General features: G+C 28.7%; 1 protein-coding gene across 1 annotated transcript in view; it reads right to left on the bottom strand.

The window, feature by feature from the left end:
• The window catches only part of LOC137387282 (tRNA (guanine(6)-N2)-methyltransferase THUMP3-like), a 105,077-nt gene that overhangs the window by 51,970 nt on the left and 35,291 nt on the right, over nucleotides 1-17,816 (bottom strand). Inside the window, exon 8 of the mRNA XM_068073635.1 lies at nucleotides 15,175-15,262. Coding sequence (XP_067929736.1) covers nucleotides 15,175-15,262 — 88 coding nt within the window. The remainder of the gene's footprint in view (nucleotides 1-15,174; nucleotides 15,263-17,816) is intronic.

The following is a 17,816-nucleotide window of genomic DNA, read 5'->3' as shown; positions in this document are numbered from 1 at the left end:
GGTGTATCAATTATAGTAATAGGCGTATCAATTATAGTAATAGGTGTATCAATTATAGTAATAGGCGTATCAATTATAGTAATAAGTGTATCAATTATAGTAATAGGCGTATCAATTATAGTAATAGGTGTATCAATTATAGTAATAGGCGTATCAATTATAGTAATAGGTGTATCAATTAAAGTAATAGGCAATATCAATTATAGTAATAGGCGTATCAATTATAGTAATAGGCGTATCAATTATAGTAATAGGCGTATCAATTATAGTAATAGGTATATCAATTATAGTAATAGGCGTATCAATTATAGTAATAAGTGTATCAATTATAGTAATAGGCGTATCAATTATAGTAATAGGTGTATCAATTATAGTAATAGGTGTATCAATTATAGTAATAGGCGTATCAATTATAGTAATAGGTGTGTCAATTATAGTAATGGGCGTATCAATTATAGTAATAGGCGTATCAATTATAGTAATAGGCGTATCAATTATAGTAATAGGTGTATCAATTATAGCAATAGGCATATCAATTACAGCAATAGGCGTATCAATTATAGTAATAGGTGTGTCAATTATAGTAATAGGCATATCAATTATAGCAATAGGCATATCAATTATAGTAATAGGCGTATCAATTATAGTAATAGGTGTGTCAATTATAGTAATAGGTGTATCAATTATAGTAATAGGCGTATCAATTATAGTAATAGGCGTATCAATTATAGTAATAGGTGTATCAATTATAGTAATAGGCGTATCAATTATAGTAATAGGCGTATCAATTATAGTAATAGGTGTATCAATTATAGTAATGGGTGTGTCAATTATAGTAATAGGCATATCAATTATAGCAATAGGCATATCAATTATAGTAATAGGCGTATCAATTATAGTAATAGGTGTATCAATTATAGTAATAGGCGCATCAATTATAGTAATAGGTGTATCAATTATAGTAATGGGTGTGTCAATTATAGTAATAGGCATATCAATTATAGCAATAGGCATATCAATTATAGTAATAGGCGTATCAATTATAGTAATAGGTGTATCAATTATAGTAATAGGCGTATCAATTATAGTAATAGGTGTATCAATTATAGTAATGGGTGTGTCAATTATAGTAATAGGCATATCAATTATAGCAATAGGCATATCAATTATAGTAATAGGCGTATCAATTATAGTAATAGGTGTATCAATTATAGTAATAGGCGCATCAATTATAGTAATAGGTGTATCAATTATAGTAATGGGTGTGTCAATTATAGTAATAGGCATATCAATTATAGCAATAGGCATATCAATTATAGTAATAGGCGTATCAATTATAGTAATAGGTGTATCAATTATAGTAATAGGCGTATCAATTATAGTAATAGGCGTATCAATTATAGTAATAGGTGTATCAATTATAGTAATAGGTGTATCAATTATAGTAATAGGTGTATCAATTATAGTAATAGGCGTATCAATTATAGTAATAGGTGTATCAATTATAGTAATAGGCGTATCAATTATAGTAATAGGTGTATCAATTATAGTAATAGGTGTATCAATTATAGTAATAGGTGTGTCAATTATAGTAATAGGCATATCAATTATAGCAATAGGCATATCAATTATAGTAATAGGCGTATCAATTATAGTAATAGGTGTATCAATTATAGTAATAGGCGTATCAATTATAGTAATAGGCGTATCAATTATAGTAATAGGTGTATCAATTATAGTAATAGGTGTATCAATTATAGTAATAGGTGTATCAATTATAGTAATAGGTGTATCAATTATAGTAATAGGTGTATCAATTATAGTAATAGGTGTGTCAATTATAGTAATAGGCATATCAATTATAGCAATAGGCATATCAATTATAGTAATAGGCGTATCAATTATAGTAATAGGTGTATCAATTATAGTAATAGGCATATCAATTATAGTAATAGGTGTATCAATTATAGTAATAGGTGTATCAATTATAGTAATAGGTGTATCAATTATAGTAATAGGTGTATCAATTATAGTAATAGGTGTGTCAATTATAGTAATAGGCATATCAATTATAGCAATAGGCATATCAATTATAGTAATAGGCGTATCAATTATAGTAATAGGTGTATCAATTATAGTAATAGGCGTATCAATTATAGTAATAGGCGTATCAATTATAGTAATAGGCGTATCAATTATAGTAATAGGCGTATCAATTATAGTAATAGGCGTATCAATTATAGTAATAGGCGTATCAATTATAGTAATAGGCATATCAATTATAGCAATAGGCGTATCAATTATAGTAATAGGCGTATCAATTATAGTAATAGGTGTATCAATTATAGTAATAGGCGTATCAATTATAGTAATAGGCGTATCAATTACAGCAATAGGCGTATCAACTATAGTAATAGGCATATCAATTATAGCAATAGGCATATCAATTATAGTAATAGGCGTATCAATTATAGTAATAGGTGTATCAATTATAGTAATAGGCGTATCAATTATAGTAATAGGTGTATCAATTATAGTAATAGGCGTATCAATTATAGTAATAGATGTATCAATTATAGTAATAGGCGTATCAATTATAGTAATAGGTGTATCAATTATAGTAATAGGCGTATCAATTATAGTAATAGGCGTATCAATTATAGTAATAGGCGTATCAATTATAGTAATAGGCGTATCAATTATAGTAATAGGTGTATCAATTATAGTAATAGGTGTGTCAATTATAGTAATAGGTGTATCAATTATAGTAATAGGCGTATCAATTATAGTAATGGGCGTATCAATTATAGTAATAGGCGTATCAATTATAGTAATAGGCGTATCAATTATAGTAATAGGCGTATCAATTATAGTAATAGGCGTATCAATTATAGTAATAGGTGTATCAATTATAGTAATAGGCGTATCAATTATAGTAATAGGTGTATCAATTATAGTAACGGGCGTATCTATTATAGTAATAGGCGTATCAATTATAGTAATAGGTGTATCAATTATAGTAATAGGCGTATCAATTATAGTAATAGGTGTATCAATTATAGTAATAGGTGTGTCAATTATAGTAATAGGCGTATCAATTATAGTATTAGGCGTATCAATTATAGTAATAGGCGTATCAATTATAGCAATAGGTGTGTCAATTATAGTAATAGGCGTATCAATTATAGTAATAGGCATATCAATTACAGCAATAGGCGTATCAATTATAGTAATAGGCGTATCAATTATAGTAATAGGTGTATCAATTATAGTAATAGGCGTATCAATTATAGTAATAGATGTATCAATTATAGTAATAGGCGTATCAATTATAGTAATAGGCGTATCAATTATAGTAATAGGCGTATCAATTATAGTAATAGGTGTATCAATTATAGTAATAGGCGTATCAATTATAGTAATAGGCGTATCAATTATAGTAACGGGCGTATCAATTATAGTAATAGGCGTATCAATTATAGTAATAAGTGTATCAATTATAGTAATAGGCGTATCAATTATAGTAATAGGTGTATCAATTATAGTAATAGGCGTATCAATTATAGTAATAGGCGTATCAATTATAGTAATAGATGTATCAATTATAGTAATAGGCGTATCAATTATAGTAATAGGTGTATCAATTATAGTAATAGGTGTATCAATTATAGTAATAGGTGTATCAATTATAGTAATAGGCATATCAATTATAGTAATAGGCGTATCAATTATAGTAATAGGCGTATCAATTATAGTAATAGGCGTATCAATTATAGTAATAGGCGTATCAATTATAGTAATAGGCGTATCAATTATAGTAATAGGTGTATCAATTATAGTAATAGGTGTATCAATTATAGTAATAGGTATATCAATTATAGTAATAGGCGTATCAATTATAGTAATAGGTGTATCAATTATAGTAATAGGTGTATCAATTATAGTAATAGGCGTATCAATTATAGTAATAGGTGTATCAATTATAGTAATAGGTGTATCAATTATAGTAATAGGTGTATCAATTATAGTAATAGGCATATCAATTATAGTAATAGGCGTATCAATTATAGTAATAGGCGTATCAATTATAGTAATAGGCGTATCAATTATAGTAATAGGTGTATCAATTATAGTAATGGGCGTATCAATTATAGTAATAGGTGTATCAATTATAGTAATAGGCGTATCAATTATAGTAATAGGCGTATCAATTATAGTAATAGGCGTATCAATTATAGTAATAGGTGTATCAATTATAGTAATAGGCGTATCAATTATAGTAATAGGCGTATCAATTATAGTAATAGGTGTATCAATTATAGTAACGGGCGTATCTATTATAGTAATAGGCGTATCAATTATAGTAATAGGTGTATCAATTATAGTAATAGGTGTGTCAATTATAGTAATAGGCGTATCAATTATAGTAATAGGCATATCAATTACAGCAATAGGCGTATCAATTATAGTAATAGGCGTATCAATTATAGTAATAGGTGTATCAATTATAGTAATAGGCGTATCAATTATAGTAATAGGTGTATCAATTATAGTAATAGGCGTATCAATTATAGTAATAGGCGTATCAATTATAGTAATAGGCGTATCAATTATAGTAATAGGTGTATCAATTATAGTAATAGGCGTATCAATTATAGTAATAGGCGTATCAATTATAGTAACGGGCGTATCAATTATAGTAATAGGCGTATCAATTATAGTAATAGGTGTATCAATTATAGTAATAGGCGTATCAATTATAGTAATAGGTGTATCAATTATAGTAATAGGCGTATCAATTATAGTAATAGGTGTATCAATTATAGTAATAGGCGTATCAATTATAGTAATAGGTGTATCAATTATAGTAATAGGCGTATCAATTATCGTAATAGGTGTATCAATTATAGTAATAGGCGTATCAATTATAGTAATAGGTGTATCAATTATAGTAATAGGCGTATCAATTATAGTAATAGGTGTATCAATTATAGTAATAGGCGTATCAATTATAGTAATAGGTGTATCAATTATAGTAATAGGCGTATCAATTATAGTAATAAGTGTATCAATTATAGTAATAGGCGTATCAATTATAGTAATAGGTGTATCAATTATAGTAATAGGCGTATCAATTATAGTAATAGGCAATATCAATTATAGTAATAGGTGTATCAATTATAGTAATAGGCGTATCAATTATAGTAATAGGCGTATCAATTATAGTAATAGGTGTATCAATTATAGTAATAGGCGTATCAATTATAGTAATAGGTGTATCAATTATAGTAATAGGCGTATCAATTATAGTAATAGGTGTATCAATTATAGTAATAGGCGTATCAATTATAGTAATAGGTGTATCAATTATAGTAATAGGCGTATCAATTATAGTAATAGGCGTATCAATTATAGTAATAGGTGTATCAATTATAGTAATAAGTGTATCAATTATAGTAATAGGCGTATCAATTATAGTAATAGGCGTATCAATTATAGTAATAGGTGTATCAATTATAGTAATAGGCGTATCAATTATAGTAATAGGTGTATCAATTATAGTAATAGGCAATATCAATTATAGTAATAGGCGTATCAATTATAGTAATAGGCGTATCAATTATAGTAATAGGTATATCAATTATAGTAATAGGCGTATCAATTATAGTAATAAGTGTATCAATTATAGTAATAGGCGTATCAATTATAGTAATAGGTGTATCAATTATAGTAATAGGTGTATCAATTATAGTAATAGGCGTATCAATTATAGTAATAGGTGTGTCAATTATAGTAATGGGCGTATCAATTATGGTAATAGGCGTATCAATTATAGTAATAGGTGTATCAATTATAGTAATAGGCGTATCAATTATAGTAATAGGTGTATCAATTATAGTAATAGGCGAATCAATTATAGTAATAGGTGTATCAATTATAGTAATAGGCGTATCAATTATAGTAATAGGTGTATCAATTATAGTAATAGGCGTATCAATTATAGTAATAGATGTATCAATTATAGTAATAGGTGTATCAATTATAGTAATAGGCGTATCAATTATAGTAATAGGTGTATCAATTATAGTAATAGGCGTATCAATTATAGTAATAGGTGTATCAATTATAGTAATAGGCGTATCAATTATAGTAATAGGTGTATCAATTATAGTAATAGGCGTATCAATTATAGTAATAGGTGTATCAATTATAGTAATAGGCGTATCAATTATAGTAATAGGTGAATCAATTATAGTAATAGGCGTATCAATTATAGTAATAGGCGTATCAATTATAGTAATAGGCGTATCAATTATAGTAATAGGTGTATCAATTATAGTAATAGGCGTATCAATTATAGTAATGGGCGTATCAATTATAGTAATGGGCGTATCAATTATAGTAATAGGCGTATCAATTATAGTAATAGGCATATGAATTATAGTAATAGGCATATCAATTACAGCAATAGGCGTATCAATTATAGTAATAGGTGTATCAATTATAGTAATAGATGTATCAATTATAGTAATAGGCGTATCAATTATAGTAATAGATGTATCAATTACAGCAATAGGTGTATCAATTATAGTAATAGGCGTATCAATTATAGTAATAGGCGTATCAATTATAGTAATAGGTGTATCAATTATAGCAATAGGCATATCAATTACAGCAATAGGCGTATCAATTATAGTAATAGGTGTATCAATTATAGTAATAGATGTATCAATTATAGTAATAGGTGTATCAATTATAGTAATAGGTGTATCAATTATAGTAATAGGTATATCAATTATAGTAATAGGCGTATCAATTATAGTAATAGGCGTATCAATTATAGTAATAGGCATATCAATTACAGCAATAGGCGTATCAATTATAGTAATAAGTGTATCAATTATAGTAATAGGTATATCAATTATAGTAATAGGCATATCAATTATAGTAATAGGTGTATCAATTATAGTAATAAGTGTATCAATTATAGTAATAGGTATATCAATTATAGTAATAGGCATATCAATTATAGTAATAGGTGTATCAATTATAGTAATAGGTGTATCAATTATAGTAATAGGTATATCAATTATAGTAATAGGTGTGTCAATTATAGTAATAGGCGTATCAATTATAGTAATAAGTGTATCAATTACAGCAATAGGCGTATCAATTATAGTAATAAGTGTATCAATTATAGTAATAGGTATATCAATTATAGTAATAGGTATATCAATTATAGTAATAGGCATATCAATTATAGTAATAGGCGTATCAATTATAGTAATAGGCGTATCAATTATAGTAATAGGCATATCAATTACAGCAATAGGCGTATCAATTATAGTAATAAGTGTATCAATTATAGTAATAGGTATATCAATTATAGTAATAGGCATATCAATTATAGTAATAGGTGTATCAATTATAGTAATAAGTGTATCAATTATAGTAATAGGTATATCAATTATAGTAATAGGCATATCAATTATAGTAATAGGTGTATCAATTATAGTAATGGGCGTATCAATTATAGTAATAGGTGTATCAATTATAGTAATAGGCGTATCAATTATAGTAATAGATGTATCAATTACAGCAATAGGTGTATCAATTATAGTAATAGGCGTATCAATTATAGTAATAAGTGTATCAATTATAGTAATAGGTGTATCAATTATAGTAATAGGCGTATCAATTATAGTAATAGATGTATCAATTACAGCAATAGGTGTATCAATTATAGTAATAGGTGTATCAATTATAGTAATAAGTGTATCAATTATAGTAATAGGTATATCAATTATAGTAATAGGCATATCAATTATAGTAATAGGTGTATCAATTATAGTAATAGGCGTATCAATTATAGTAATAGGCGTATCAATTATAGTAATAGGCGTATCAATTATAGTAATAGGTGTGTCAATTATAGTAATAGGCGTATCAATTATAGTAATAGGTGTATCAATTATAGTAATAGGCGTATCAATTACAGCAATAGGCGTATCAATTATAGTAATAGGTATATCAATTATAGTAATGGGCGTATCAATTATAGCAATAGGCATATCAATTACAGCAATAGGCGTATCAATTATAGTAATAGGTGTATCAATTATAGTAATAGGTATATCAATTATAGTAATGGGCGTATCAATTATAGCAATAGGCATATCAATTACAGCAATAGGCGTATCAATTATAGTAATAGGTGTATCAATTATAGTAATAGATGTATCAATTATAGTAATAGGTGTATCAATTATAGTAATAGATGTATCAATTACAGCAATAGGTGTATCAATTATAGTAATAGGCGTATCAATTATAGTAATAGGCGTATCAATTATAGTAATAGGCGTATCAATTATAGTAATAGGTGTATCAATTATAGTAATGGGCGTATCAATTATAGTAATAGGTGTATCAATTATAGTAATAGGCGTATCAATTATAGTAATAGATGTATCAATTACAGCAATAGGTGTATCAATTATAGTAATAGGCGTATCAATTATAGTAATAGGCGTATCAATTATAGTAATAGGCGTATCAATTATAGTAATAGGTGTATCAATTATAGTAATGGGCGTATCAATTATAGTAATAGGCGTATCAATTATAGTAATAGGCGTATCAATTATAGTAATAGGCATATCAATTACAGCAATAGGCGTATCAATTATAGTAATAGGTGTATCAATTATAGTAATAGATGTATCAATTATCGTAATAGGTGTATCAATTATAGTAATAGGCGTATCAATTATAGCAATAGGTATATCAATTATAGTAATAGGTGTTTCAATTATAGTAATAGGCGTATCAATTATAGTAATAGGCGTATCAATTATAGTAATAGGCGTATCAATTATAGTAATAAGTGTATCAATTATAGTAATAGGCGTATCAATTATAGTAATAGGTGTATCAATTATAGTAATAGGCGTATCAATTATAGTAATAGGCATATCAATTATAGTAATAGGCGTATCAATTATAGTAATAGGCGTATCAATTATAGTAATAGGCGTATCAATTATAGTAATAGGCGTATCAATTATAGTAATAGGTGTATCAATTATAGTAATAGGTGTATCAATTATAGTAATAGGCGTATCAATTATAGTAATAGGCGTATCAATTATAGTAATAGGTGTATCAATTATAGTAATAGGCGTATCAATTATAGTAATAGGTGTATCAATTATAGTAATAGGCGTATCAATTATAGTAATAGGTGTATCAATTATAGTAATAGGCGTATCAATTATAGTAATAGGCGTATCAATTATAGTAATAGGCGTATCAATTATAGTAATAGGTGTATCAATTATAGTAATAGGTGTATCAATTATAGTAATAGGCGTATCAATTATAGTAATAGGCGTATCAATTATAGTAATAGGTGTATCAATTATAGTAATAGGCGTATCAATTATAGTAATAGGTGTATCAATTATAGTAATAGGCGTATCAATTATAGTAATAGGTGTATCAATTATAGTAATAGGCGTATCAATTATAGTAATAGGTGTATCAATTATAGTAATAGGCGTATCAATTATAGTAATAGGCGTATCAATTATAGTAATAGGTGTATCAATTATAGTAATAAGTGTATCAATTATAGTAATAGGCGTATCAATTATAGTAATAGGTGTATCAATTATAGTAATAGGCGTATCAATTATAGTAATAGGTGTATCAATTATAGTAATAGGCAATATCAATTATAGTAATAGGCGTATCAATTATAGTAATAGGCGTATCAATTATAGTAATAGGCGTATCAATTATAGTAATAGGTATATCAATTATAGTAATAGGCGTATCAATTATAGTAATAAGTGTATCAATTATAGTAATAGGCGTATCAATTATAGTAATAGGTGTATCAATTATAGTAATAGGTGTATCAATTATAGTAATAGGCGTATCAATTATAGTAATAGGTGTGTCAATTATAGTAATGGGCGTATCAATTATAGTAATAGGCGTATCAATTATAGTAATAGGCGTATCAATTATAGTAATAGGTGTATCAATTATAGTAATAGGTGTATCAATTATAGTAATAGGCGTATCAATTATAGTAATAGATGTATCAATTATAGTAATAGGCGTATCAATTATAGTAATAGGTGTGTCAATTATAGTAATAGGCGTATCAATTATAGTAATAGGCGTATCAATTATAGTAATAGGTGTATCAATTATAGTAATAGGCGTATCAATTATAGTAATAGGTGTATCAATTATAGTAATAGGCGTATCAATTATAGTAATAGGTGTATCAATTATAGTAATAGGCGTATCAATTATAGTAATAGGTGTATCAATTATAGTAATAGGCGTATCAATTATAGTAATAGGTGTATCAATTATAGTAATAGGCGTATCAATTATAGTAATAGGTGTATCAATTATAGTAATAGGCGTATCAATTATAGTATAAGGCGTATCAATTATAGTAATAGGTGTATCAATTATAGTAATAAGTGTATCAATTATAGTAATAGGTGTATCAATTATAGTAATAGGCATATCAATTATAGTAATAGGCGTATCAATTATAGCAATAGGCATATCAATTACAGCAATAGGCGTATCAATTATAGTAATAAGTGTATCAATTATAGTAATAGGTGTATCAATTATAGTAATAGGCGTATCAATTATAGTAATAGGCGTATCAATTATAGTAATAGGTGTATCAATTATAGTAATAGGTGTATCAATTATAGTAATAGGCAATATCAATTATAGTAATAGGCGTATCAATTATAGTAATAGGCGTATCAATTATAGTAATAGGCGTATCAATTATAGTAATAGGTATATCAATTATAGTAATAGGCGTATCAATTATAGTAATAAGTGTATCAATTATAGTAATAGGCGTATCAATTATAGTAATAGGTGTATCAATTATAGTAATAGATGTATCAATTATAGTAATAGGTGTATCAATTATAGTAATAGGTGTATCAATTATAGTAATAGGTATATCAATTATAGTAATAGGCGTATCAATTATAGTAATAGGCGTATCAATTATAGTAATAGGCATATCAATTACAGCAATAGGCGTATCAATTATAGTAATAAGTGTATCAATTATAGTAATAGGTATATCAATTATAGTAATAGGCATATCAATTATAGTAATAGGTGTATCAATTATAGTAATAAGTGTATCAATTATAGTAATAGGTATATCAATTATAGTAATAGGCATATCAATTATAGTAATAGGTGTATCAATTATAGTAATAGGTGTATCAATTATAGTAATAGGTATATCAATTATAGTAATAGGTGTGTCAATTATAGTAATAGGCGTATCAATTATAGTAATAAGTGTATCAATTACAGCAATAGGCGTATCAATTATAGTAATAAGTGTATCAATTATAGTAATAGGTATATCAATTATAGTAATAGGTATATCAATTATAGTAATAGGCATATCAATTATAGTAATAGGCGTATCAATTATAGTAATAGGCGTATCAATTATAGTAATAGGCATATCAATTACAGCAATAGGCGTATCAATTATAGTAATAAGTGTATCAATTATAGTAATAGGTATATCAATTATAGTAATAGGCATATCAATTATAGTAATAGGTGTATCAATTATAGTAATAAGTGTATCAATTATAGTAATAGGTATATCAATTATAGTAATAGGCATATCAATTATAGTAATAGGTGTATCAATTATAGTAATGGGCGTATCAATTATAGTAATAGGTGTATCAATTATAGTAATAGGCGTATCAATTATAGTAATAGATGTATCAATTACAGCAATAGGTGTATCAATTATAGTAATAGGCGTATCAATTATAGTAATAAGTGTATCAATTATAGTAATAGGTGTATCAATTATAGTAATAGGCGTATCAATTATAGTAATAGATGTATCAATTACAGCAATAGGTGTATCAATTATAGTAATAGGTGTATCAATTATAGTAATAAGTGTATCAATTATAGTAATAGGTATATCAATTATAGTAATAGGCATATCAATTATAGTAATAGGTGTATCAATTATAGTAATAGGCGTATCAATTATAGTAATAGGCGTATCAATTATAGTAATAGGCGTATCAATTATAGTAATAGGTGTGTCAATTATAGTAATAGGCGTATCAATTATAGTAATAGGTGTATCAATTATAGTAATAGGCGTATCAATTACAGCAATAGGCGTATCAATTATAGTAATAGGTATATCAATTATAGTAATGGGCGTATCAATTATAGCAATAGGCATATCAATTACAGCAATAGGCGTATCAATTATAGTAATAGGTGTATCAATTATAGTAATAGGTATATCAATTATAGTAATGGGCGTATCAATTATAGCAATAGGCATATCAATAACAGCAATAGGCGTATCAATTATAGTAATAGGTGTATCAATTATAGTAATAGATGTATCAATTATAGTAATAGGTGTATCAATTATAGTAATAGATGTATCAATTACAGCAATAGGTGTATCAATTATAGTAATAGGCGTATCAATTATAGTAATAGGCGTATCAATTATAGTAATAGGCGTATCAATTATAGTAATAGGCGTATCAATTATAGTAATGGGCGTATCAATTATAGTAATAGGTGTATCAATTATAGTAATAGGCGTATCAATTATAGTAATAGATGTATCAATTACAGCAATAGGTGTATCAATTATAGTAATAGGCGTATCAATTATAGTAATAGGCGTATCAATTATAGTAATAGGCGTATCAATTATAGTAATAGGTGTATCAATTATAGTAATGGGCGTATCAATTATAGTAATAGGCGTATCAATTATAGTAATAGGCGTATCAATTATAGTAATAGGCGTATCAATTATAGTAATGGGCGTATCAATTATAGTAATAGGTGTATCAATTATAGTAATAGGCGTATCAATTATAGTAATAGATGTATCAATTACAGCAATAGGTGTATCAATTATAGTAATAGGCGTATCAATTATAGTAATAGGTGTATCAATTATAGTAATAGGCGTATCAATTATAGTAATAGGCGTATCAATTATAGTAATAGGCGTATCAATTATAGTAATAGGCGTATCAATTATAGTAATAGGCATATCAATTACAGCAATAGGCGTATCAATTATAGTAATAGGTGTATCAATTATAGTAATAGATGTATCAATTATCGTAATAGGTGTATCAATTATAGTAATAGGCGTATCAATTATAGCAATAGGTGTATCAATTATAGTAATAGGTATATCAATTATAGCAATAGGCGTATCAATTATAGTAATAGGTGTTTCAATTATAGTAATAGATGTATCAATTATAGTAATAGGCGTATCAATTATAGCAATAGGCGTATCAATTATAGTAATAGGTGTATCAATTATAGTAATAGATGTATCAATTATAGTAACAGGCGTGTCAATTATAGTAATAGGCGTATCAATTATAGTAACGGGCGTATCAATTATAGTAATAGGCGTATCAATTATAGTAACGGGCGTATCTATTATAGTAATAGGCGTATCAATTATAGTAATAGGCGTATCAATTATAGTAATAGATGTATCAATTATAGTAATAGATGTATCAATTATAGTAATGGGCGTATCAATTATAGTAATAGGCATATCAATTATAGCAATAGGCGCATCAATTATAGTAATAGGTGTATCAATTATAGTAATAGGTGTATCAATTATAGTAATAGGCGTATCAATTATAGTAATGGGCGCATCAATTATAGTAATAGGTGTATCAATTATAGTAATAGGTATATCAATTATAGCAATAGGTACAGTCATACTTCGACTTACGAGCTTAATGCGTTCCGAGACTGAGCTCGTATGTCAATTTACTCGCATGTTGGTGCAATTTATTTATATATAAAATAATTAAATATATATTGATTTGTGTCCATACTCTAAAAAATGCAAATAAAACACGCAAAACAAGATATTGTAACAGAAAGAACATGTTGGTTATTGTCCTAATTTACCACAAGCTTTTAAAAAACAACAAATAAAATATAATGCAAAGAAATGTGATTAATTAAAATGTAAAATTAAATACATACAATAGCAGCTAACGCTAGCATTTGCCAGAGAGGGAGATATCCTAGGGAGTTATAGCGAGTTACCCTTCATTACAACAGTTGACTTTGTTAAATTTGGATTTTATCAGTCTTAAAAGACAAACTTAGAAGCAAACCTAAAAGCAAACTTTCATTTTCAACTTGACGTAATTAAAATTTCTTCCGCGTTCCTAGTTAGAAGTTTCTCGCTGGTTAGCTAATTTTCCTTTGTTTCGCTTTCACGACTAGCCGGCCGTTTTAAGATAAACCTATCGGAGGACGTTTGCCGTTATCGCCCTTTCAACATGTTGGCTAGGACGAACACAGGTGTCGTCACAAACGGTTAATGTACGACCACTAGCCAACTTGTCCGAATGTTTATTGTTTTGATAGATAGCACCGGCCTTTTCACATAGCATTGTTCAGTTACGCTGTCACCGGCCAATTGTTTATATTTTATCCAATGCCTGAGCAGTCTCTCCATCAGCGGTCGTGAAGATCGCTGCGCCGTTTAGAAACTATGGTTAGTCCTTTCGCGAACTAAATAAATGCCCTGAATATAATCCTTCTGTTTGATAATTGTGGATGTATTTCTGTCATATTGCTGAGCTAGCTCAATTATGCATACACATTTCGCATATTTTTCAATAATTTTCCGTTTAATATTAATTGTTATCATTTGCTTTTTCTTTGCATTTCATCTTTCATTTTACTGGCAAGCTTTCGGTCTACGCACAGTACTTTTGGTTCACATAATTCTGTCCTGAAAATCGCGCACAAAAAACACGGTACAAAAGTATAACCTGAGCAGTTGAAAAAATACATAGTGATGCTGTTCTCATAAAACACCTCCGGCATACTTGGCAACTGACTCACGTGCTCGCATCTCAAACATGGCTCGTATGTTGGTGCTAAAACTTGCTTAAAAGCTGGCTCGTATCTCAAGTTTCTCGTACGTTGGAGCACTCGTAAGTTGAAGTATTACTGTATATCAGTTATAGAAATAGGCGTATCATTGAATAACAGAAAAGGTGAAGTGCAACCATCTTGAAAGTGTTGTTGTTCACTCACCAGGTCTGTGACTATAGCGTTTATCGATGCAGTCTGGAGGGGGAGGTTTGTTGCATCCCATCTCATCACCCCTGCATTCAGAGAGCTCCTGATAAAAATAGAACTCTATAGAATTAATCTAGTTGAAATGATTCGCAGCTACATAAAACCACTCCGGTGTAAATGGTTTACAGCTACATAGAACTACTCCGGTGTAAATGGTTTACAGCTACATAGAACTACTACAGTGTAAATGGTTTACAGCTACATAGGACAACTCCAGTGTAAATGGTTTACAGCTACATAGAACTACTCCAGTGTAAATGGTTTACAGCTACATAGAACTACTATAATGTAAATGGTTTACAGCTACATAGAACTACTCCAGTGTAAATGGTTTACAGCTACATAGAACTACTATAGTGTAAATGGTTTACAGCTACATAGAACTACTACAGTGTAAATGGTTTACAGCTACATAGAACTACTCCAGTGTAAATGGTTTACAGCTACATAGATCTACTTCAGTGTAAATGGTTTACAGCTACATAGAACTACTACAGTGTAAATGGTTTACAGCTACATAGAACTACTATAGTGTAAATGGTTTACAGCTACATAGAACTACTATAGTGTAAATGGTTTACAGCTACATAGAACTACTACAGTGTAAATGGTTTACAGCTACATAGAACTACTCCAGTGTAAATGGTTTACAGCTACATAGAACTACTACAGTGTAAATGGTTTACAGCTACATAGAACTACTCCGGTGTAAATGGTTTACAGCTACATAGATCTACTACAGTGTAAATGGTTTACAGCTACATAGAACTACTCCAGTGTAAATGGTTTACAGCTACATAGAACTACTCCGGTGTAAATGGTTTACAGCTACATAGAACTACTCCAGTGTAAATGGTTTACAGCTACATAGAACTACTACAGTGTAAATGGTTTACAGCTAGATAGATCTACTACAGTGTAAATGGTTTACAGCTACATAGAACTACTACAGTGTAAATGGTTTACAGCTACATAGATCTACTACAGTGTAAATGGTTTACAGCTACATAGAACTACTCCAGTGTAAATGGTTTACAGCTACATAGAACTACTCCAGTGTAAATGGTTTACAGCTACATAGAACTACTACAGTGTAAATGGTTTACAGCTACGTAGAACTACTATAATGTAAATGGTTTACAGCTACATAGAACTACTCCAGTGTAAATGGTTTACAGCTACATAGAACTACTCCAGTGTAAATGGTTTACAGCTACATAGAACTACTCCAGTGTAAATGGTTTACAGCTACATAGAACTACTCCAGTGTAAATGGTTTACAGCTACATAGATCTACTATAGTGTAAATGGTTTACAGCTACATAGAACTACTCCAGTGTAAATGGTTTACAGCTACATAGAACTACTCCAGTGTAAATGGTTTACAGCTACATAGAACTACTATAGTGTAAATGGTTTACAGCTACATAGAACTACTATAGTGTAAATGGTTTACAGCTACATAGAACTACTCCAGTGTAAATGGTTTACAGCTACATAGAACTACTATAGTGTAAATGGTTTACAGCTACATAGAACTACTCCAGTGTAAATGGTTTACAGCTACATAGAACTACTCCAGTGTAAATGGTTTACAGCTACATAGAACTACTATAGTGTAAATGGTTTACAGCTACATAGAACTACTCCGGTGTAAATGGTTTACAGCTACATAGAACTACTATAGTGTAAATGGTTTAAAGCTACATAGAACTACTCCAGTGTAAATGGTTTACAGCTACATAGAACTACTCCAGTGTAAATGGTTTACAGCTACATAGAACTACTATAGTGTAAATGGTTTACAGCTACATAGAACTACTCCAGTGTAAATGGTTTACAGCTACATAGAACTACTCCAGTGTAAATGGTTTACAGCTACATAGAACTACTCCAGTGTAAATGGTTTACAGCTACATAGAACTACTATAGTGTAAATGGTTTACAGCTACATAGAACTACTATAGTGTAAATGGTTTACAGCTACATAGAACTACTACAGTGTAAATGGTTTACAGCTACATAGAACTACTCCAGTGTAAATGGTTTACAGCTACATAGAACTACTACAGTGTAAATGGTTTACAGCTACATAGAACTACTCCAGTGTAAATGGTTTACAGCTACATAGAACTACTATAGTGTAAATGGTTTACAGCTACATAGAACTACTCCAGTGTAAATGGTTTACAGCTACATAGAACTACTATAGTGTAAATGGTTTACAGCTACATAGAACTACTCCAGTGTAAATGGTTTACAGCTACATAGAACTACTACAGTGTAAATGGTTTACAGCTACATAGAACTACTCCAGTGTAAATGGTTTACAGCTACATAGAACTACTATAGTGTAAATGGTTTACAGCTACATAGAACTACTCCAGTGTAAATGGTTTACAGCTACATAGAACTACTATAGTGTAAATGGTTTACAGCTACATAGAACTACTCCAGTGTAAATGGTTTACAGCTACATAGAACTACTCCAGTGTAAATGGTTTACAGCTACATAGAACTACTATAGTGTAAATGGTTTACAGCTACATAGAACTACTCCAGTGTAAATGGTTTACAGCTACATAGAACTACTCCGG

This window comes from Watersipora subatra, chromosome 2, assembly GCF_963576615.1.
Source record: "Watersipora subatra chromosome 2, tzWatSuba1.1, whole genome shotgun sequence".
Taxonomy (NCBI): domain Eukaryota; kingdom Metazoa; phylum Bryozoa; class Gymnolaemata; order Cheilostomatida; family Watersiporidae; genus Watersipora; species Watersipora subatra.
Note: the sequence above shows the minus strand (reverse complement) of the source record. Positions and strands in the feature narration are given on the sequence as shown.